This window comes from Ciconia boyciana, chromosome 11, assembly GCF_034638445.1.
Source record: "Ciconia boyciana chromosome 11, ASM3463844v1, whole genome shotgun sequence".
NCBI classification, from domain to species: domain Eukaryota; kingdom Metazoa; phylum Chordata; class Aves; order Ciconiiformes; family Ciconiidae; genus Ciconia; species Ciconia boyciana.
The window spans coordinates 5,011,685-5,035,918 of record NC_132944.1 but is presented as its reverse complement, the minus strand read 5'-3'; the positions used below and the strand labels follow the sequence as shown (position 1 = coordinate 5,035,918).

Here is a 24,234-nt window from a genome sequence, read left to right as displayed (position 1 = left end):
AGATATCACTGTTGCTTGAAGGAAAAGATACTTTGGGAAAGACTTGGCAAAGAAGGAAGCTGTATATGACACGGGATTAGGAGAGGCGTGCCAAGTGTTAGAGCCAGCATGGGAGAGGTACAGAAATGTTTACGCAATGAGAAAACAAAAAAATCTGTGAGCAAAAGGAGAACCTGCAGAATAGAAGAAAATACTGATAGGTGCTGAGACTCTGGAAGGGCAAAGCTTAACAGAGATCTGCAACGAAGTTTGGCAAATCTGAGCTTCTGCAGGAGGTCAGTGCGGTTTGTGTGGAGAGCTTTGGAGAAGGGGGGGACAGCGAGAAGGGAAGTGTGCGGGGGGCTGGGGCTGGGGCGGATGGGAGCAAGGCAGCTGAATCGAAACTGACTGCGCAGCAGCTCGAGAAGGCAACCATCTAGGAATTTAAGTAGTTATAATGAGGAAGCGGGTATGGGCCTTGGGTAGGATGTAGAGGAAGAAAGAGAAGAGTTTTAAAACATTAGAGGTGTGTGGCCACTGTCAGGTATGACACCAAGTCTGTGGAACCTGGGGATAGGGCGATGCATGGAATGTTCTGCTGTTACAAAGAAGTTAATTGAAAAAGTGTGAGATAAGAGATGAAGAGTTTGACTTTTTGGTTGTTGTTGTGCTGATAACTGTTTCTGCACTTTAAGAATCACCTTCAGGGATAGCTCCAGCGTACTGGAAGTATCCATTACTGCAAGAATCACGTGCACACTTACTTGCATGATGTGATGCCCCTCACGTGAAATCGCACCCCTCCGTTGCAGAAGTATTGTAATGTCACATGACAGTGCTGCTATGGTTAAGGGGCTGTCAACATGTTCTTCACTTCAAAATATTTTCTGAAGTTTTTTAACTGTCTTAGGTAGTCTCCTAATACAAAAAATTGGTAGGGGACTCTCTAATCAGAAGCACGTTTTATATTTATTGAAAAAAGTAAATTGACAAAAATAGACTATTTTCTGTTCTCTGGTACCTCAGTTTTTTTCTGTTTTATAAGCTGTGTTCTAAAATGCAGCCTTTTGAAGCTCTACAGTATGTATGTGCTCAACTTATCGTAAGACTTAGTATTGCAGCAGCGCTTGATTTTTATATTCTGTGTGATTTGTTCACTCTGAACCTGAGGTGTCGCAAAACATTAACACCAGCCATAGTGCACTATTCAGTGGCTATTTGCAGACCCTTACTTCAGTTTTACTGTTGTTTCTATTTCACTGCGTGTAGCTGCAGTTACAGAATTCAGAATTTTCCGTTTCTTCGTTTACTTTTCCCAGGCTGCTTTGCTGAACTCCTTCCCCGCTATCTTTGATGAGCTGTTGCAGATGTTCACTGTGCAGGAGGTAGCGGAGTTTGTGAGGGGTACCCTGGGCAGCATGCCCAGCACGGTGCACATCGGGCAGTCAATGGATGTTGTGAAGCTGCAGTCTATTGCACGCACTGTTGACAGCCGCCTCTTCTCCTTCCCAGGTAAGACAGCGGCCTCTGAGGCTGAGTCTTGCTGCTAACTAAGAGCAGGAACACGTTGCATTTATTTTGCAGTTGCTTTGTTACAAAGAATTCGTCGCTGAATGCCAGTAGTCTTGGTAATTATTTATCTTGGTGGCATCATTGTTACATACATTCACTGCGGGTACTTTTAAGTTTCCCTATGGTAGAAAATGTTTATAAATCCGTCATGGATAAGTCGTAGTTACTAAAGGTTGATAAAAATACGTACATTAACAAATCAAGACAATTATTAAAACTGCCAAATCTCACTTGATACTTTGTATTACTCTTCTGTTGTTGTCATGGTAGGAAGATAACCTCCTTTCCAGCAAGCTTACTGTCTGAGAAAGAGCAACAGGGAGATACAGTTATATGAGAAACCCACCATGTTCTTTTAAAATATGTTTAATCTTTACATTATACCTTTAATATTTCTTTAGTTCAATATAACTAGTAATTCGTTAAGAATTAATTGAATGAGGAAGGGTTGAAGATTGTGAGTTCATTTCATACATAAAGGGCTGAATGAAAGAAGTTATGAAGGTAATAGGAGAAGATAAAAAGCACCGTTGGGCTTATCTTCCCTGTAGCGAGGATCTCAAGTTAGTGCACTCAAATTATTCTACTCAGTGCAAGGTGAGAATGATAACAACACAGAATCATATTTAAACCATCCATTGTAATTGTTTATAAACTTTTTTTTTTCTTAAGTTTGAAATTCATCTCAAAAAATATGAGAGACTGTAGAGAATTAGTAGATTAGTCCAAAGGCAGCTGTGAAACAGGCATTGAATTTTATCTAATTATAGTGTTTTGAACCTATTGATAAAAATATTTGTCTTTGTGGGTGCCAGTTCATGGGCAAAAACCTCCTCTTCTGTCTTCTCAATAAAGCCAGGTGTAACTTTACCCACAGGGTCCAGGGCTTTAGTCCTTCCCACTAACCTTCATTTCTCCTTTACAATGATACTGGCAACTAATGATGCTTTTAGCTGCTGCACAGCGCCGTGGCATCTCACTACAGCATCAAAAACCAGAAGGAAAGCTTCAGCGTTGCAAGGCAGCTATGACTGAATAGATGCCACATTTTCCACCCAACATAATGGTAGACCCCTATCCTATTCCTTCCCGTGGAAGCATGACCCGATACCCCAGGTCAGCAATCTCTCCCATGTCCTATCTGCACCCGGGAAGATGAATCTAGCTTCCAAAGTTATCTTTTGGCTGCCCACCCTACCTACTCTTCAGGTCTTGCCATTAAAGGAAGATACATTCTCTTTTTATTGTCTCCCATACGGTGATGACTTGTTCTCCTTTTATCTCTCCTATCAGTCCGTTTGCTGACATCTTGCCGCTTTTCTCCCTGTCTCTCTTTTTTCCTGTTTTGGCTGCTCTTTTCTGTAGCTACTACCTGCTCTCCCTTCTTTAATAAGATTAAGGTTTGTAAGCCAGCTAAAAGAGAAAAATTAGCCAGCTTCCAAGAGGCTCTATTAGCCTGTGACAATAGAGCTGGAAAGCAACATGAATTGAGGAAGGGTTTGCACAAAGGAAATCAACGTTAGAAGGTGTCAGTTCACAGCTGTCATTTCCAAGCTGTATCACTATTGAGAACATCACGTATACTGCATTTACAAACTTTTGAAACTAGATGCATTATTAATTCATTAGATACAGTTCTTGGAAGTGTGGTGTACTACAACCTGTACAGTAGAAGATGCACCAATTAATCAAACGTGCTGCCACTAGGCTAGTTTGGATACCAAAAGGCTGCTGATTGGGATGGTTGAAATTTAATTTTCTTTTGGAAGACCTGTGACCTGACTTTCCTTCTTTCAGAGTCCCGGCGCATCCTGCTACCTGTAGTTCTTCACCACATTCACCTTCACCTACGACAGCAGAAGGAGCTACTTATCTGCTCTGGGATCCTCAGTAGTATCTTCTCCATAATCAAGACCAGCTCTTTGGTAATCTGCTGCTTGATTTTTTTTTTTTTAATTGCACCACTGATTTAGTAAAATGAAGACTGAGGGTTTTTTATAGGTTAATACGGGTTTTTTGAAGATCCTTTTAAAAACGAAATTCTGCTAACTTTCTGTCAGCAGGAGAACATCTGAAATGAGGGTCTGCTTTTGTGTGTGACTCAGAGCATTCTGATTACACAGTGTTCTTGCTGTTAGGAGGGGAAAAAAGCATACGCATTTACCAGGTTTGACACGGTTTAATTTTCTTCATCCAAGCCCAGAACTTAGATGTCAATGGAGTTCAAAAGCTCTACACAGCTCGAGGACTTGCAGTTCTGCAAGAGACAGTAACTAGTACTTTGTGATTCATGTTAAGAGAATACTCTGAAATTATCCAATCAATGAAATCACACTTACTTCTGGAAATTGCTGCTGAGTTTAAACACCTGGCTTTGATGATCATAATACTCTGATCTCAAATGGTGACTTGATCATTTAAAGCAATGCTCACAAACAGAGGGTGGTGAAGTTTCCCCACCTGACTCTAAAGGAGGAAGCTCATGGTGCTAAATATAATTCATACCAATGAGTACTTCCAATTACAAGTTATGGTTTTGTGTGAAAGGAATGAGATGAAAGGTATCATGGTAATAAGCTAAAATAATGCTGCCACAGAATAAAGGTTCCTGAACATAATTTGATCCCATTGTGTTCTAGAGTGTATGCAGACCTTTGATTATAGATTTACCTTTATGGCTGTGACCCTGAGTGTTTCCATCAGAGACTGATGAGGTAACATGCACACACACTGGCATCACAACAGTATCTGGTACCAATGAGGAATTTGGTTGTAGTTTTTTTGAACCTCCGTTATGGAGTGCTCTGTCAAAACAAGTTAGTGGTATGGCTGACTCAGCAGAATTGTCTTTGCCCATTCCGTTCTCTCCAGTTTCTAACTGTCTGTTTGCTCACCACTTACTGTAGGAGGGAGATGTCGTGGAGGAGGTTGAGATGATGGTGGAGAGCCTCCTGGATGTGCTTTTACAAACTCTGCTTACAATCATGAGTAAATCGCAGTCTCAGGAGGCGGTAAGAGGGCAGCGTTGCCCGCAGTGCACAGCAGAAATCACTGTTAGTAACTAACAATCAGTTTCTATTTCCTGCTTCTCTAACCTTTGGTTCAGTCCCTCACCACCACCGGCACCTCATTATCATCTCTGCTGCATGAATGCCCAGGGCTTTGTCTCTTTCCCTTAATAAGCCACAAATCCATTCCTTCCTCTGTGCAGTAGTGAGGTCTGCAGGAAGCAGTGGAGCTCAGGAAGCTGTTGTGGATTTCCAGGTTATTTTCTTGTTTGTCTTTGCAGCTGTGATTGAGAGTTATTGTTTAGAAGTTGAGGCATATGCTAGCTGGGTAGCTGCCTAGGGCTTCAGCCCTAAATAGGTATCGCCAAGGGCTATGTGAGTATCTGGCTCTGACTCCTGAGACTGAAAATACCATAATGCTCAGTGGACAAGTCCCTTTACTTAACAGCCTGGAGAGCTTCTGTCCAGGTTCACTGATGATTTCATGCAAATGAAACACAACATACTTTTGAAAAAGAAATTAACAGATCCTAAGTCAAGTGAGCTGTTGAGCTTGGTGGGAGAAGACGGAAAAGCCACCACTTTGTCCAGACTGCCAGCATAAGCCTAGGGGAAGAATTTTTTTCTTTGATGTGCAACGGAAGAGGAGAAAAAAACAGAATTTTGACATTCAGCTTTCTTCTTCTCTGGATTTGTTACCCTTTTCTATTCTAGCCTATTTCAGTCTATTTTTGCTTGTAGGAGTCTCTAATTCAGCTTTTGCACAATGTATGATGTTAAGCTGTTGTTCAAAACATCCCTTTTTTTAGATTTGCTTTTTTATCAAATGGCTGAAACCTCAGAGGTATTGTTGGGGGCAGATGTACACTAAGGTACACTTCTCACTCGAGTAAAAGTTGTATCTTTCCACGTTAGCTCAGATAAACTAACAAACGGTAGAATCCTAATAAAGGACAAGGCATTTAGTAGTTTTCAGACATGTTCTTTGATACAAAACAAGAAAGGTGCTAGCTTGCAAATGTCCAGCAACATCTCAGTTTCCTTTTACTCCTACATTTGACTTACTGTTATTTATCACATGCCACCTCACACATAAGAGCACACCTTTTTTTCTAATGAAGTTCAGCCCTGTAAAGTTTATTGGGACAGCCTGTGTCAAAGCTTCTGGGTAGATGCTTGAGCCAATTAGAGAAAAAATTAAAATGGAATGGACAGTCCCAAGTATAAAATCCCCTTGTATTTGTTCCTAAATTTGTATTTCACAGCACAGTGATATGTGGAATCTTATTAGATACTGCTTAGAAAGTAGCTTGTATATTTTCCAAATTAATTGCTCATTGTCACAGAAAAAGATAGTGTTGTGCAAGGGACTGGCAGTCAAAAGACATAGTCCTTACGTTCTTGGCACTGCCTTGCTTGTTACCTTGGACAGATTGCTTAACTTCTCTGTGCTTTGCTTTCAGATATGTAAAATGGGGGAGCTCATCTTTGGAAAACACTTTGGGATACTGTGGTAACTGGTTAGGGTGCATCTGCTTTGCAGGCCAGAAATGTAATTGTAGCTCATGTAGGCTTACCCAAACTCTATTCAGAATATCTTCCTGGAATACTGTTAGTACTGTAGCTATGACAGCACATAACTTGGTGAACACTAATAAGCCAAATATTTACAAGATTCCAGACACCTTTTGTAGCCTGTACTGATCCCATGCTGTCATGGCTATACTGTTTCGAGTGTCTGAGCCAATTAGTTTAAATAATTCCTGGTATGTCTGCATGAGCTGCAGTCACACCTTTGATAGACACAGTATATTAAGTAACTGAAAAAGGTGTCTGTCAAAAACTGCATGCTTGGAGGGCGATTCATTAATGTCTGTATTAATAATTTAAAATTATTTTTGTTTAGACTACAACATTGGTTAAGTGACCTTTAAAACTGGCATCTGGGGAGGAGCCTCTAAGAGGTGTATTCCTATGTATTAACAGTAATGCAAGAACTGTTAACATGCAGTATTTCTAATCTCTGTGCATGTCAGCTTTCCTCTCATAGGCATTGGGGCCATTTCAGACCCCTCCCTTTATACCTTACCCCAGGTTGAGTTTTATATTTATGAAGTTTCAGATTGTCTGAATGAAATAGTTTCTCATTTGGTCAACAGGGAGAGTATGTCTCCTGCCTTTTATCTTTGCTTCGTCAGATGTCAGACACTCATTTCCAGCACTTACTGGACAACTTCCAAAGCAAGGATGAACTAAAGGTACAACAGAACATCATGTTTGTAGTGCGATTCACTCAGAACGGGAGAGCAGAGGGGAATCCCTCCAGCATTACTTGCTCTGCTAGTCATTCCCATTCACTGGCACTCTGTTCATGGACCTTCCTTTCACTTTTATGATAATAGGTGTTGTGTTACAAAAACATTTAAGGCCACAGGGCACTGGATTATCTTCATAACAGCAAATAAAGTCCCAAGATAGACGTTATTAGACATAAAAGGATATAGTAATTGTGCCATATAGAACATAGAGCAACAGGGTTATTTTAATCCTGTGAATGTAAAGTCAGTTGTTCGTAGAACAACTAGATGTTCTATATGCATTGGGGCATTTTACTAGATGTTCAATATGCATTGGAGCTTGCTTACGAAGGGTGTTGATTTTATGCCAAAAGAGAATTTGAAGCCTTTTCAGGGATATAGATGTCTCTAGCAGATGAAATCTTTTTTGGGAAAGCAGTAACCTTACTACTCCACTTGCTGTATGCTTCCCAAATTTGTGCATGTTAACTTAAATTCTGGCTCTTCATGAACAGAAGGGGTTGGTGAGGGCTACAGACCTCTCTGGTGGCTTTTTTGCCACTGATGTTTTGAAATGGCACATCTCAAAACAGCAGAAACTAACTTTCTATCTCAACTTCCATAGGAAAGAGGAGTATCTCCGACAACAGTCTGTTTAAAAGGCAGAATATTTGCATAAATAAAGACAAGGTTTTATATAAAATGCTTTTGATTAACATGGCACTCAAAAAAATATGGACAATAAGAAGAATGTAATGTGGCAGGAACTTACGTTGCCGTAACAAATGAAATGGAGAAACAGTGAGAAGTCCTCTCTGAATAGACTTTCAGCTTCTAAATATTTAATGTGCATATAGAGAGGCTGAATAAATCGGAGAGATAAAATTGGGATGATATAATTCTTACCTTTAGGTTGCAGGGTTCAATGTATCTCAGGTTGATAGTTATCTGAGATTACTACCTTTCAGGTAACTTTCGAATTGCTCATAGGAAAATTATTTGGTAAATTAATTCATATTAATTTTTAATAGGTATTTTTAAAAGCTATCTAAAGTATAGTTCTTATGTCAGATCAGTGAAAAGGTTTGTCATTGAACTGAAATTCATCTTTACACCCACAAGAACAAACACTGTTGTATCTCTGCTAATCTAAGGCTGTGTTCCAGGAGTGTCACAGAGGCTGAAGATTTTATACCCAGCTTTTTTTCCAACTGTCAGTTGACCTAATAAAATAAATTACTTTTTTTTTTCCTCCAAACATTGCTGTAATAATATTTCCAATACTTTTTCTTGGATGGAAAGGCATTATGTTCACTTACCATGTACATCTAGGCCAAAATGAGGCCAAAAGTCAAGGAGCTTCTGATGCTTTACTCTTAGCTCAGTTACCCCAAGATATTAATCTCACCCCCCCCGCCCCCCCCTTAAAGCATAATGGTAGGACAGGTTTGAAGCAACCTTGCACTGCCGTTTTCTGCGCGATCTTGATTTTGTGTAGAAGAAAACCAAAACAATACGATCATAGTTTGCAAGGCCAACAACTTGGCATGTTTTATCCTTGCTGTTGTTTTTTATAGACATAGAGGTGCAGGTAGTCAAAAACCAAAAATGTCTTCAGGTTTGGGGATTTTTTTGGAAAGCAAATATTCAGCTGAATGTGTTTAAGGGATCTTTGCTGCTGCATTTTGCCAGAAGTGGGGTTTTATGTTACTGTCTTAAAAAGCGTATGTAGGAGTTTTATTGGGCTTGGGTGTGTGGTTTTTTGTCAAATTTGTGACATAAGAGCAAAGAAATTTGGACAGATACATTAATTAAATCAATGCATAAATAAATGATTATGATTCCAGTATATTTGAAAATAGCTGCAAATTGACACTGGAACTCTATATTATAATATAAGAAGTCATTTACAATTATACATGTAAGGAAGTTTTTCATCTTACTGTAGAAGTTAAAAGACAGCTGCAAGTTGTTTAGTACATATTAGATACATACAAAATGAACAGAGTCATATCCCGATATATGTTGTTTCTGTTTTCAGGTGAATGGCCTCGTAACACAAAGCTCAAGTGGAGCACACTCAGCTTAATTTTCTTTCTTATAATCAAGAAAACAGATTAATCTGCAGCTGCTAGTGATTTTTAAAAATTTTTTTCCCTATGTGATAGGAGTTCCTCCTGAAGATTTTCTGTGTATTTCGGAACCTGATGAAAATGAGTGTCTTTCCTCGAGACTGGATGGTGATGAGGTTGCTCACCAGCAAGTAAGTAGAGAAGCAGGTATAAACTGTTGACATTCTATATTGGAATTTTTTCTCCTCAGCTGGGCAGTTAGAACCTGTGATGCAGTGTGTTTCATCAGACTGAGATGTGGTGATCAAGACAGGAATTCGGGAGTGCTCATCCTCATTCTGCAATTATTTTAACACCCTGGACCAAACGGGGACTTCTGTATTCATTCTGTTTCTTGAACTCTACCAGTATGCGCAGGTATCAGAGAGTTAGAAGGTTAAACCCAAAGCTGAAGTCGTTGCATTGAGGGTAAGAGTGGCACAGCAGCTATCATAACACACGGCAAGGAGCAGCTGCCCACACCAAGTGGTGTGAATGGGCAGGCCTCTCCACTCCCTTTCTCAGTAAATTACTACATTAAATGTCTGTCTCTTCCCATAAGTGTCACTCCTTAACCTACCTAGGAGGAGGACTCAGTTATTTTAGAAAAGGCGGAGCAGACTCTAGCGATGACACCAAGTGCATTACATATAGAGTTACTTCCCAATTAAGTTGTCATCTGCCATTTTAATGCTTAATTTTATCTAATTTTCTTGCTTCTGATAGGTTAAGTACTATGCTGTTTGGAATGACAGCAGTGTGATGAACACAGGGTGGCTGGAATTATTTACTAGTTTCTTTAGATTACTGCTGACTAACTGACAACTGGAGGGGTTCCCATTACAAGAAGACACCATGGACGTGTTCCTAAAGGCTGACTGCTCAGCTGAGCTGTGTGCTCTGCGAGTTCACCGTGCTAATGAAAAGTGAAAGAAGTGGATTTCAGTATTTCAAGCGCACAGATCAAATGAAGTTCTGTAAGAAAAGAAAAATCCACATGAAAGAGTAGTTACCTCAGATGCTGTAGGTTACCTAGGTCCTTTGGCATAATTTTGCCATAAACCTTTAGACAGATAGGTATGTTCAGCAGTGTTACTGTGGAAGTATTACTTATGTGGGAATCAGAGATGTGCTGTTTCTTTTGATACTATTGTTGCCTTATCTACATGCTGTTTATTAATTCCTGAATTTATCACATGCCTTGATTGCCTTTCACTAAGTTGTATTTAGCCACCTTACAGAAAAAGACCAGGGAATCCAGAATTGGCAAAATACTCACAAATATCTTGAGTTGAAGTGTGAGCCAGATAAAGGACCATTGTATAGCCAAGAACAAAAATAGCTCAAACTTTTTGAGTTGCTCTTTTCTGGGGGGGTGGGGGGGAATCTTTCTGCTTAAAATAGGAGGAAGATGGATGTATTCTTTCGTTTCACGGGAGGTAATATGACCCAGCCATGCAAAAGAGACAGGATTTTAAATGCTCCTGTGTAAATTCCGAAAGTTACAATAACGATGAAAATTCTTAATCTTGTATCACTTAGTACAAATTGTTTATTAAAACATAGAAAGATAGGTGACTTCTATGCAAATCTAGCAGTGATTACATGAAGAATGCCCGTCTCTCTTACGTATAGTAAAATCAGCACCACAAACCACTGCAAGATGTTATACTCCAGATTCAAATGTTCTTTTTTGTTTTCTTTTTTGTTTTTGACTGCAGTATCATAGTTACAACAGTTCAGTACCTGTCTTCTGCACTGCATAAGAATTTCACGGAAACGGACTTTGATTTTAAAGTAAGAATTGATACTCAGAAAATGTTATGACATCTTTTTAAACTAGCAGTAACAAAGGAAAAAGAGCTATTCTCTACATTAGCTGATCATATTTGCAGCATTTATTTGAGTATCTGTGAGGAAGGTGACCTCACTGATAAAAGACAGGAATTTGAATCTGCTGTGGAATTGAGGGGAAGTAGAACAGATACACTGTGAGATCAAATCAAGAAAAGTGAGCCCCTCATAAAGGAAACAAGTATCTTCAGAAGCAGCGGAGCTAATGAAGCATGCTGTCTTACAGATTCATGGCTAATAAAATGTAAACTCAGGCAATGCTTTTCCTGAAATTGGGGCATTCGTGATCTTCCTCTCCCAGCGGTCTCTCTTTCGGGCTGTTGACTTAAAACTTGGAGGAACACATTATCTTAGAGAGCGTTTGCCCTATGTCTGATGTAGTTGAAAATGGGCAACAAGTTCAGTGTTACTAAGGAAAAGCTGCCAGCCGTGTCCCTAGGCACATGTACGCACAGCGTGACGGCAAAAGCCTCATTTCTTTGGGAAAACTGACTAAATTATAGGGCTCTCATTCATGATATAATGTAATCTCTGGGGATTTTTGAGGGATAAAATCTGTTTAGTCTACAGAAAAAAACAATTTAAAACTTCGCTGAAGTCACGAAGTTTATTCATTTTTGATCTCTGGTGCTACGAGGGAAGCCCAGTGGCATTACCTTCTTGGGGGTTTTAATTTTAGTTCCTACCAGGTTCTAAATAATCCACTGGTATCCTTAAGAGTTTAGTATCTCAATAGTTAAGATACATATTGATTAAGTTACATCTTGATTACAAAAAGGAACAGTCTGATTCTACATATAAAGGAACATATGTCTTCCTACACTTGTTTAAAACTTACTCCTTGGAGTGTGATGTTATAAAACTTCCTTCCTGTGTCACAGGTGTGGAACTCTTATTTCAGCCTGGCAGTTTTGTTTATAAACCAGCCAAGTCTCCAACTAGAAAATGCCACACCAGCTAAGAGGAAGAAGATTCTGGATAAGTAAGAACATGTTTTGCTGGGTTCCCAGCCTTTTCTGCCACCTCAAAAATGAGACTTTGTTTTCTGCCCCGAGTCCCTGTGATTTATTATGGAACTTGGGATGTGGAAATGCCTGGGAAATAAATAAGTAGATCTCCTAATACAGTGTTCAGTGATTAGTCAACTTGTTTGATATTCTTATGTTGATTTAAATGTGAATCTGATTTTTTTTTTAACATCACTGCCTTGTTAGGTTTTGTTCCATTAGACAGTTGTCTATCTCCTCCCTTTCAGATATGGCGATATGAGAGTGATGATGGCATATGAGCTCTTCAGCATGTGGCAGAACCTGGGTATGTCTCTTCCTTCTCTGCCCTAACAACCAAAGCCAAAGTAACCCTGGATTTCTGTTGGAAATTTTTTTTTTTTTTTTTTTTTTTTTTTACTTTTTGTAGCATCACAGAATACTTAGTTTCTCTTAAGGGTTGTAAAACCAGGAAGCACTTCTCTTCTCCCACCAAAAACTCTCTTCTGCACTGTCTCATCATGCTTTTTTATTTGAAATAATATGTTCCTATGAATTTGAATGCTTTCTTCTCTAATGTGACAGTGGCAGGTTTTGGTTGTTTTGACACATCAGGGACAGTTTTTATGTATTTGCAAATATAAAATCAGCTTTTTCTAATCCCTTCAACTGTGCTGCAGTCAGGTTAATATGGAGATATACTGTTACTCTCTGACTTTTGTCTGATCCATGCCTGTAAAGCAGAAATTTAAATTTTCACAGCTAGAACCAACTTTATAATTTTGTAGATGATTCAAAAGCCAAAGTTGTCACGATTCAAAATCGTAGAATCATAGTATCATTTAGGTTGGAAAAGACCCTTAAGATCATCGAGTCCAACCGTAAACCTAACACTACCAGGTCCACCACTAAACCATAGCTATGTGTGTTTGATAATAAAGCCCACAAGTGGCATACAGTAAAGCTTCTTTTTTGGTATCTTCAGGTATCTAGTATGCATAACAATTTCTACGTTACTACTTTAAAAAGAAAAAAAAAAAAAAAAAGAAAAAAAAAAAAAGAAAACCCGAACCAAAACCCACAAAAGCCCTGTCCACAATAACACTATGTTTGTGATAAAACTTCAACTTCTGCAATTCATTTGACCTTTTCCTATATATTTTGATTATGAAATTAAGCATGTTACAAAATGGGGAAAAATATATCTTGCCACAGGTCTCAAAAGGTAAATGGAGATTTTTCATCTAGGACTTGCGCTTTTAGAAGTGTGCTGCAGCAGTCTTGGGTTTAGGTAATTCAGGATTTTATTAACAGAAAAGCCAAATAACATCTGTACTCCATCAGAGCAATTCCAGCTAGGCCGGTATCCTGTCTCCATCAGGGACCAAAAATGAATACCTATGGAAATGTTTGAGGACAAAGGAAGCATATAGTATTCTAGAGGAAAATAAAAAAATGTTTACTGATAGAGATCACAAATAATACAAGGTTCTGAGAACAGGTAAATCATTAAGAGGGCAAAGGAATGATAGAAATCAGATTGGATAACTTGATAATGTGGCTGCAAGCAATATATTCAAAAAGCCAAATATGAACATTTTATTTGTAGGAATATAGGTAGGAGTGCTATTCAAGAAAACAAAGACCACAAATATATCATGCTGATAATCAGCTGAACGTGAGCTACATGTAAAATGCCATGAGTAAAAAAAAACCAACCCATAATCTTTGAGCAAATATGTAAGAATCTTGTGTAAGAGAAGAGGAATGATATTACTGCCACAGTTTTTTCATAAGTGCTCTTGATCCTAGAATAGTTTGCCGGCTCCTGCTTTGTACAGCTCAAAAAAAAAAAAACCCAAAACCAAAGACAAGTTGGACAGAGTTCAGAGGACAGTCAGGAAGATGAGTACAGAAGTAAGAAAATGCCTTATTATAAAATAGTGACTAAGCCTGACCCGTCTTGCACAGCTAAGATGATACAGCCAGACTTGATCACAGTTTCTAAGCATCTGTGTGGAGAATAGAAGGCTCTCCAATATAACAGAGATCAAATAACCAGAAAATGGTGCTAGACAAATTCAAATGAGAAGTGAGAAGCCTGTTTTAGATATGTAGATGCAGATACTTATCACTGAATGTTGTTCCAAATATGGCTATTTTGATTTATTCCCTGTGACTGCACAGTAAGCATGCCGCAGACAAGATTGTTAGGAAAATGCCTTGGGTTTCTGTTGCTGAGCAGCAATGCAGTTTGGGCCTCAGCCAAGGTCAGTGATGAAATTGAGACTCCATAGCACTGAGAAGGAAGAGCTCGGTAGTTCTTTGAAATCTAAATATGTTCTATTAAATACCATTGTTCCCACCAGCCCTTTCAAAATCTTTGTCTTCATAAATTAGAAGTATCTGTGGCCTCTTTTCCCCCTCGTTAGTATGTTTTAGTTTGGTTAGTTTTGACAGTTTAAATTCCTTTGCAAGTAAAATGCACTGACAATTTTTGCTGAAGGCTTTCACAGTGAAATTAAAAATGGCTCTTAGAGACTTTGCAAGGAATGGTGTAAAGTAAATATTGTTTTTTCCAGTCCTTTCAGGAAAAGAATGTGTTTGCTTTTCTGATGCTCATGCCTACTACTTTGTATATGTCATTATTGCAGGGCTTCCTCATTTTCTCAGTGACAGACAACAAAGGCTTTTATTTAATTCCAGTTGGTTTGTGTTGTACAGGTGAGCATAAGATTCACTTTATTCCGGGAATGATTGGCCCCTTTCTTGGTGTTACACTTGTTCCACAACCAGAAGTCCGGAATATCATGATCCCTATCTTCCACGACATGATGGACTGGGAGCAGAGGAAGAATGGCAACTTCAAACAGGTGAAGTCTCTTCCCAAGCATTTGCAGTATTCTTTTTCGTGCTCTGTCTATCTGCAGTGTCCAGCTGGAAGCAAGGAGTTTGTATCTGTTGATCCATTTCTGATTGTGAAGAAGATGATGTTGTGTAAATATATAAAAATAGAAAATTTGAAGCATAATTCACAAAACTATTACAAGACTCCCAAGAGTCTTGTATTTAAGTGCACTATTTAAACAGTGCACTTTACAGCAAGCTACATTTCCCATGAACACAGAGAAGAGGAGCAATGTGCTGATCACATCCGAGATGAGGAAGAGAAAAGAATTTTGCAGTTGCTGGGCTCTCAGCGCTCCCATTGGGTTCACGTAGATTATTAGTCAACCATTAAATGGGTCAGACTGAGAACCAAAAATGGAGATGTAAAGACGTAGCCAGTATTTGTGAAAACAGTCACCTTTGCTTCTCTGTCTTCTATTTCCAGCTAGAAAGTGGTGTTTTATAGTGAAATAATTACACCATCCTTTGAAACAGACTTTGTGACTGTATCTTTTTTAAGCAATTGTAGCAGCTCTCCTGGAATGGTTATGCCCAACAACAGTTCTGTAGTTTCCACCTGCTGTGAGCTCTGTTTGCAAAACAGGGAGAGGAGTCTTCATCATTTTGTTGCCCAGTCATGGTCAGAGAATTGCTTAAATTTTCCACTGCAAAACAGATCCCTGAAGTGCAAAGTATTAATAATGAAGGATCGGTTTGGACTGGATCCTGAGATGGCAGTGCTTCATTGTCACCGTGTTTGGGGCAATACTGGGGGCAAGTATCTGCAGATAAGTGCTCTGCAGATAAGTAGTAAATCCTTCTATTTAAATTATCATCATTCATGTGATTATTTATTATCTACAAACTCATTAAAATGCCAGATCTAATCTGTCATTCCAGGAGAGTAACAGACCTTTTCCATAACCTGACCTATTAAAGGCTGTGTGGAAAAGTATTACCAGGAGCTTATGTTTTTTCTTCTCTTCAACTCCCTTGGTTATTACTATTATTATTATTTACTACTATTACTATTTCAGTAGCATTTGATCATGGTCCTCTTTTTCCTTGTTTTAGTGTAACAATAGAACAGTCCCTGCTCTGGCATTTACAGTTATAAGTACCTACAGTCATCTTCAAGTTTCTGGACCTGTTTATACTTTCTGTATCAAGATGAACTCTTCATAATCTTCATTTAATTTTTATACTCACTAATGTATTCTAAACTAGAGCCCCAAGAATATTTCTTAAATTACCTGTGGAGCAAATTTCCACACTGTTTTACGAAGCATATATCGTAACTTTCTAAGATTAAAGACAGAATAATCATCTGTATTAGTGAGAATGAAAAAAAATAGTTAAATAGCACAAGATGTATTAAACCTTATTAACATTAGCTGCTGGAACCAGGAAGTTATTTGTTGTCCACTATAATGCTAGATGGCTGGACCGATGCATTACTGATTTCTGTCAAGTCATTGCAGATCACAAGCAGAAAGGGTAGCTTTTTTTTAATTTTGAGCTTCTGTTTACTTTTTGAATACTAAATTGGTTGTCAGAAAATATAAAAATCCTGGAAATTCATTTTCAAGCCCTTCTTTTATTTTCTTCAGTACCTCATGTTGTAACAAGGTTATTTTTTCAGCAATACTGGATATAACAATGCAGTCTGATTCATGGACTAAATCAGGTCTCCCTTTAATGATTTCAGCAACAAGAGCACCAACTCCATTTGTGTGCCGCTGGGTGATTTGCTTTTCCTTCTCATCTTTACTTCCTTTGCAATTTGGCAGCTGAAAAACAGAGAGAAACTCAAACTATGCTTGTCTTTAAATAAAAACAAGCCATATTTCTACAAACAGTTACAACCTTTAGGAACCTCTGTCTTCATTAGTACCGAAAGTATGTTTTCTACAAGATTTTGAAGACTACATGAAATTGTTTTATTTAACATCAGGTGACATTGATTTCTGCACTTGAATCAATTTTATGGGAATATCTGCTATCAAACTCGATAATAGGATGTATTAGATGGGGGGAAATGAATACATATTCAAAACCTTTGTAAGGGAAAAGAAACATAGCGATACTGTTGTGGCCCTTTATATAAGTGTGAAAAGAAAATGCGTCATATAATCATAGAGAGGCTTGACAAAACTGGGCTTAATGAACAAATAATCTTCCAATGTGATGATGCCTGGATGACTGGGAATCAGTTACCTACCAGCAGAACCACCACAGCAGAGCAGTGGCAATGATCATGCCATGAGTTAGTTTCTCTGCGTGGATATTCTGTTACAGTGCAGGATATAGTTTATGTGATATACTGGTTCACAGAAAGTGTGCCTGAGTGATTTATTTGATAAGAGAATAAACTTCAGAAATTCCTGTGAAGAAGAAGCGTTACCTCCCCTGGGATGTTCATTTAGATCCTGATAAGCAAAAGGATAATTTAGTTTTACTTCTATTTCACTGAAAAATGAGAAAAGTGTGTGCATTTAACTGAGCCACAGAAAAATAAATCAACTTGCACATAGAAGTGGGTAGCCCGAGGGCATGAGAAATAAAATATTATTCCAGTCTCCTAGTGTTTGGACCTCTTGTCTTCTACATGAACAGCTAATTTGTAACCAATCACTTCTTCATCCAGGTGGAAGCTGAGCTGATCGATAAGCTGGACAGCCTGGTATCCGAAGGGAAAGGTGACGAGAACTACAGGGAACTCTTCAGCCTGCTGTAAGCTATGCCAGTTTGTGCTCGCTCTGTGTTGTGCAGGGTCATTGAAAGAGTCAAAGTAGTGATCTCTGCAGCCACAGCTACAGTGCTGATCTTCGGAGAAGGCAGTAAAGGGCTTTCTGGCAGGTTTTCATGACATGGCTCAGTGAAATGGAAATACGTCACTCTAATTCTGAAAAGAATATAAACACCTAAATTCTTCTTTGTCTTCTTTCTGTGAAATCTAAGATAAGGCTGCACAGGTAGGTAGTTATCATCCTCATATCAAAAATTGATTAGCTAGAGGAGCCAGTGCCTTTCTTTTTACATAGCAATAAGTGAAATCATGGCCTTCGGATTGTTTAGAGAAACAGTGTACTATCTAGCAAGTCAGGCCTTGTTAGAGCAAAAGAGATTTTCCTCAGCATTTTCCTTTGCTTCTTTCAGTTTTTGAAGGTCGTCTTTTAGTTGGCTCAACAGTTGCAAGTTGCTTCCTCCAGAGTCCATCATGACACTGCATTTCCACTCCCTTTCACACCAAAAATGTGTACTTGTAAGGATAAGCTTAAAGACTTTACATCTGACTTTCCACGTAGTTATCTTTGATTACTGATCTGCCTCCAGATTTCATTTCCAGTGATCCTAGTTCATTTCAAAATGACTTATTTTGAACACTGAGAGTCCAGAGCAGTTAACCCTAAATCTTTTCATATTCAGTGAGCCATAGAGATCATTAGCAGAATTTTAGCCATATATTCCAGACAATTTTACATGGCCCCCAGTAGTATGCTGGCAGTTTGAGGCATAAACCTTTGTTTTGCTAGAACCAATACGTGTATTTCTGAATTTACAATTGCACATTCATTCATTTTCAAGATAGATAAGCCTGCCCATCCTGTATGCTTATCCTTAGGAAGCATGTAAATGTATTCAGTTTTGATTTGTGTATATTCAGCCTTGGGAAGTCTGGCATGTTATGTGTACAGATAGTATAAGTCTATTTCAGGGATAAAGGAAAGAAAATATCTACCCTTTTTTTTTAATTCACCTGGCAAGAGGAATATTGTGCATTTCCTTTGCTCCAGCTGAAGACATTTGTTACCCGAAATGTTAAGAATTCAGGGACTGTAGCTTGTTACGTATTTTTAGATGACAGTGACTGGATGAATTACCAATAAATGCAGCCTGGAAGTCCACGCAACCTTTTAGTTTATATTTGCTATGGACTTTTCTGAGAACAATGTGAATTTTGAGGAAACAATTCTACAAAGTTAATAAATGCTGTGTGAAATAAACAGTTGACCCTGAATTCTAGTGTCTCAACCATGCTGCTGAAATGTGAATTGGCTCCTTCAGCTGGAAATCATTCCAGTGCAGAAGAGTTTGCCTCTTCTAAGGACATGTATGACACCCAACACAACTTCTTTCCTCTTGCCAGTATAGAAGTGGCAAGTTCTTTGACCGGAGATCCGGTTTCAGGAAACTAGCATGTAAATTTTCTTTCTTTTTTCACTTTTTAAATATGACTTTCAGTGTTCTCGCTCTAGCCTTCTCTCATCCTTCACAGTTTTCTCAGTGAGATGCCCGCTGTATTGTCTAGTTTGCTGAGCAGGAACAGATTGCCTTTATTTATTTACAGTTTAAATAAATTGTGATTCAAGGTTGGTTGGTTGGTTGCTGATGAGAGACAAAAATTTATGTAGGGATGAGCAGTAGAAGAGGTATTTGCAGTAGGTTCAGGCTCCCTTCCAACTTCTGACTGCTGTTAGCAGTGTTTAAGCTACAGGTAATAATGTGGGAATCAACTGTTGCCATGAGCATTGCTCTTTTTCATGTATTTTAAATGGCAACGTGAAGATATTTTTCCTTCTCCTGTCAATTCTGTAATTTCCTTGTCTTTGCTTCATGCTGCCTGGAGTAGAACCCAGCTCTTTGGGCCTTATCCCAGGTAAGATAGTAATTCTATGAATTTGTTTTATGAGGAAGAAAGCAAGTTGTCGGCAGCTGTCTGCATGCACTATACCATTTCCCTGGAAGCCTCATCTGCTGTCTTTCCATCTCCAAACAGTTTGCTGGAGAAGATTGAGCAGGAAACATGGCGGGAGACTGGAATCTCTTTTGTTACATCAGTTACTCGTCTCATGGAGCGTCTGCTTGACTATAGGTATCTGCAACAACAGTAATATATTCCAAGTATAAGAAGTTTGTAAAGAGGTAGTAGCAAATTTCTTTTCTACAGGGAATATTTTTATTGTTTATCAAGCTGCATGCTTCTCTGATGGCAGGTATTATGTAAGCAAGCCTAACTCATTGCTGCTGGGTTCTGAGCAAAAATCCTAAGTCCTCATCTCTAGAGCCCTAATTCTCATTCTTGTACCCTCCTTCCTGATAATAGCAAAGATAAAGACGTTTCTTAATTCATAGTTTTGCACGAAGGTTTATTCAGGTTGCCAAATGATTAATTCCTTCTATCACTGAAATGATCTCACCTAATTCAGCAAAATAGATACTAAATGCAAGAATGACCTCAAATGCCTTGCTGAACCAAGATGTGCTGAATGCCTCATCCAGACATGCAGAGCTGGAAAACTTTTCATCTGAGGAAAGTCTGACATGTCAGCTGGTGACTCATGTGTACAAGCCTCCACTACAAATGAGGCATCCTTTGTTTAGTTTTAGACTGAAGTCTGCAGGACTGTTGTGTCAATACAGCTGAGCTTTGATTCAGTTACAAGAAAATATTTTAACTTCACATATACACACACACACACACACACTCAGAGTTGTTTTTATGGAATGATAGACAATTTGAATCTATATAGAACTGCCCCAAATATTTCTATCTTCAGCGTACTGACAAGAGTTCAAATAATTTTTTCCTCTGCTGCTGCTCATTATAGGTGAAAACCTGTGACTAGGCTGGGTATTCTGCAATCCCAAATTCTTTTCTGTGCTTCTTAGTCTGTTTTTGTTATCCTCACCAGTTTGATCCAATCTCCTGTTGGTTTTCTGACAACAGCTGCTGTACAACTACTATGCAAGACCAGGTATCTGAGACACGTTTAAAGGGAATGCAAGGGAGCTGATTATTTTTTTAATGAAATTTGCTATCAGCGCAACTTTGATACACAGATATACATTTAATTGAGGAACAGATACCAGGTTTTAATTGATTTTTAATACACAGCAGTTTTTTTTCATTCCCAGAGCAGAACAGAACAGGGAACTGCATCAGAATTTGGAAGTACACAGGCATCTCTTGGAGTCCAGCTGGCAGTTAGTTGACACAGTAGTTCTCGAGAGAGTTTGCTGTGTCACTGCTTTAAAAATTTTGTCTCTTTTTCACAAATGAATGTGACTGTCTCAAGTCAAGATTAGTAATTTCTGAAGCCTTTAACTTTTTGTATTGCTTGCATAGAAATAATTTCTAAAATATTCCAGAAACTAAAGATAAATTTTGTGATTTAACTTACCTATGAAAAAGTTAGTAATCCAGTCTAAATTACTCAGGTTGTATCTTTCAGTGTGCCAACGCTACATTACCTGAATTTATGAAAGCTAATCCTTTGACTAGGAAGCCACTAAACATTTACATCTGGATAAATAATAATTTTTCACTTTTATAGTAGATCTTTCGTTCAGATGATTTTTGGCCACTATTACCTGCTTTTTGTTCAGATTCTTGTAAGAAATGAAGTAGCAGTCATTTCAGGTGCTTGTTCTCAGATGCAGACATTTAAGAGGACACGGTTCTCATATCATTTAAGCCATAGTATGGAAATTTTTCTTAGAGGAACTTTATAAAATAAAGTATATGATTAACTGTCGTTTGTGATCCAAGGAAACTCTGGAGGATAAGAGAGCTTCAAATTTATTTTAAAAGGACTTTTTTTGCAGATGTATGTTTCAATATTGCTGTGCTTTCTTAGGGACTGTATGAAAGGAGATGAGACAGAAAACAAGAAAATTGGCTGCACTGTTAACCTTATGGTAAAGATGTTTCCTTTATCTCTTTGTGATACTGTGCAATGTTGTCGAAACTGGGATGGGAAAAGTTGGGATAGGAATCTGTGTCAGGCAAGCATAGCTTCAGAACCCGAGTGGTGGAATGACAGAAGAGAATGGCAGGGATTGTGAGGATCCCCTGGAGGTCTCTGGTCCAACGCTCTGCTTAAAGCGGGGCCAAACAGGTCAGGTTCCTCAGGGCCTTGTCCAGCTGAGTTCTGAGTATCCCTGTGACAGAGGTTCTACAACCTCTCTCGCCTTTTCTTTCAGCTTTTGACTACCTTCATTTTGAAAAAAAGTCATGACATGATAAAATTAGTGGGTTAAATCAGTGTGAATGTGAAAAGAATTTTTTTTTTTCTCTTACACTAATAATGTATTCTCTTTTCAATACCTTTATACATACACAGATGCTGCTGATTGTCTTGAATGAAGGATGAGTCTCAATAACCACTCTCTTTTTTCTTTCACAGAATTTCTATAAATCCGAAATTAACAAGGAAGAGATGTACATCCGCTATATCCACAAGCTGTGTGACATGCACTTACAGGCTGAGAACTATACAGGTTAGTAAGACATCATATGGGGTCTGCTTGAAATCCTGCTGGAAGTTTTTGGCTCTCCCAATGTTATACTCTAACATCTGATTCATTCTTTTGGAAAAAAATTGTATGAATCAGTTACGGCAGTTGGGAAGATAAGAAGCTGAGGTCCGGCTCATTCCCTCAAGTCAAATAATGTATGTCTGTGCCCACACAACCATACGACTATTCCGTTACACTCTGAATGTTACATTAAAGTGTTCTGCGAGGAAGATTGATCCAAAAAATCACAACAGTGGAATCAAATTTAGAGGAAGATTAAAATCACAAAACCACCGTTATATTATCATTTGCCATATTTCCTTGCATTGTAGTGTTTAGGGAGCACTTAGAAAGTGTATAGGCTCTAATTCTTTATTGTCCAAGCTCTGTTTACAGCTGCAGGCCCCAAATCTAGGTACATATCTGACTGTGCATTTAAACTAAGTAGCTAGTAAAAAGAAACTTGACAGATTTGTGCCTAAAAATCGGGTTCATAGGAAACAGCTTTGTGCTGCTATTTTAATTGAATAATTTAATGATCATCTAAGACTTCAGAATTTTTTCCCAAATTGTAAATCAGAAATTCCAGACTGTTTAAGAAGCAGGTCTAGTGACCTTTCAACCTATTGGCTGTATATGTTTGTTGTCATTGATTCAATGTTCAATAATTGCATTCCAACAGAGGCTGCATTTACTTTGCTTTTGTACTGTGAGTTGCTTCAGTGGGAGGACAGACCTCTGAGAGAGTTCCTGCATTATCCATCTCAGTCAGAGTGGCAACGTAAGGAAGGTCTGTGCCGTAAGATTATCCATTACTTCAACAAAGGGAAGGTATGCCAACTTCTTCTCTCTTCCAGCAGCTTCCTTCCCTTTTCCTGACTTACTTAGGGCTTGCAAGCTATCATCGCAGTTCAGTAGTCTGGATGTAAATTTGTATCAAAAGGTTTTATAACTTGACAAATGGCTTCTTGGCTTTCTGGACAAAAAAACAGATGAGAAAATGGATATGGGTATTTCATTACGCATAACATTTGGAACTAGTTTAGTTAGGCCAACAGGAAAAACACCAAAACATTTTTATACCTTTAAACCAAACTTTGGATCACCTGATAGGGCAGAAAGCTCTACGAATGCCAGTTCCTCAGCTTTTGGGGAGCGGGATTGCATTTTGTAGCTGTCTATGCAAATTGCTGGGTTATCACTCACTTTAGAACTTGTTTTGTTTCTAACCTATAGAAGTAAATGGCAGGCAATGCACTGTAGGAGTCCCTTTATTAAAAAAGATTTAAGTCTCTTCAGTGTCACTGTTATTTTAAAGGGACTTTCAATTAAAGTGCAGTTCCATCCATTGCACAAGAAGAAAATCAATACATTTCAATTTCACATACTCGGTACATTTTCCTACAATAAATATTTTTTTTTTAAATTACTGCAGGCGTAGGTGTTATAGTCCCTTGTGTCATGGAGTTTTGGGAACGTTTCAGAAGTGAACCTTAAAAGTGATATCATCTGTCAGAATATTTTCAAATTTTTCCCTTCTCTAGAAAAATCCCTGCAGCTTATATTCTTGGAAGATAATGTCTGTACGTGTGCCTCAGGGTTGTTTTTGCCTGTGATGGCAATGACAGTGGCATTAAATACAAATGTGATTTGGTTCACGTGGGGTTGCCATTCCAGATAATTCTTTCCTAGCCCTGATAACAGAAAGTTGCATATGGCAGAGACATTCTCTACAGAACCTGCAAAAGGAAGTCAGATTCCTGTGTGTAGGAAGAAATGGCCTATTTATGAGGCAGTGATTATCAAGATGATTTTTTTTTTTTTTGCCAGAATTGTTCTTTTGTAATAATACTGCATATGGTTCTCTTTTTAGTTTCAGAAATTTTCAGGGTTTTTCAGACTGCACTTAAAAAAATAAATTACTGACTTGTACAAATATTGCAGTACTGTACTGTCTGACTAGACAAAGATGATACAGGGACTATGTAAAACAAGTGAGCCTGTATTTTTGACAAAAACAGGCAATTGATATATGCACTGAAGGGGACTAAAAACTTGACGGATGTAATTTTGCTATAAAACTCCTAACAGATTATAGAGTGTTACCTCTTGAGGTTTTTTCCCCACTGAATGCTTTTGGAGTTACTTGACTTTGTGTTTTAATCCTCCTTTATTATAAATGGTAGCTGAATGACTAAATAATCCACTTAAGCAGTGTGTATGTCACTCAAACTGT

The 24,234-nt window shown here is 38.4% G+C and overlaps 1 protein-coding gene across 1 annotated transcript in view; it reads left to right on the top strand.

Annotated features, from left to right (window-relative positions):
• DOCK3 (dedicator of cytokinesis 3) overlaps window positions 1–24,234 on the top strand; it is a 222,533-nt gene that overhangs the window by 164,000 nt on the left and 34,299 nt on the right. The window contains exons 24-37 of the mRNA XM_072875713.1: window positions 1,299–1,491; window positions 3,349–3,476; window positions 4,458–4,562; window positions 6,719–6,817; window positions 9,025–9,119; window positions 10,689–10,764; window positions 11,703–11,803; window positions 12,077–12,135; window positions 14,532–14,680; window positions 17,344–17,429; window positions 19,477–19,572; window positions 21,338–21,398; window positions 21,887–21,980; window positions 22,681–22,829. Coding sequence (XP_072731814.1) covers window positions 1,299–1,491; window positions 3,349–3,476; window positions 4,458–4,562; window positions 6,719–6,817; window positions 9,025–9,119; window positions 10,689–10,764; window positions 11,703–11,803; window positions 12,077–12,135; window positions 14,532–14,680; window positions 17,344–17,429; window positions 19,477–19,572; window positions 21,338–21,398; window positions 21,887–21,980; window positions 22,681–22,829 — 1,491 coding nt within the window. The remainder of the gene's footprint in view (window positions 1–1,298; window positions 1,492–3,348; window positions 3,477–4,457; window positions 4,563–6,718; window positions 6,818–9,024; window positions 9,120–10,688; window positions 10,765–11,702; window positions 11,804–12,076; window positions 12,136–14,531; window positions 14,681–17,343; window positions 17,430–19,476; window positions 19,573–21,337; window positions 21,399–21,886; window positions 21,981–22,680; window positions 22,830–24,234) is intronic.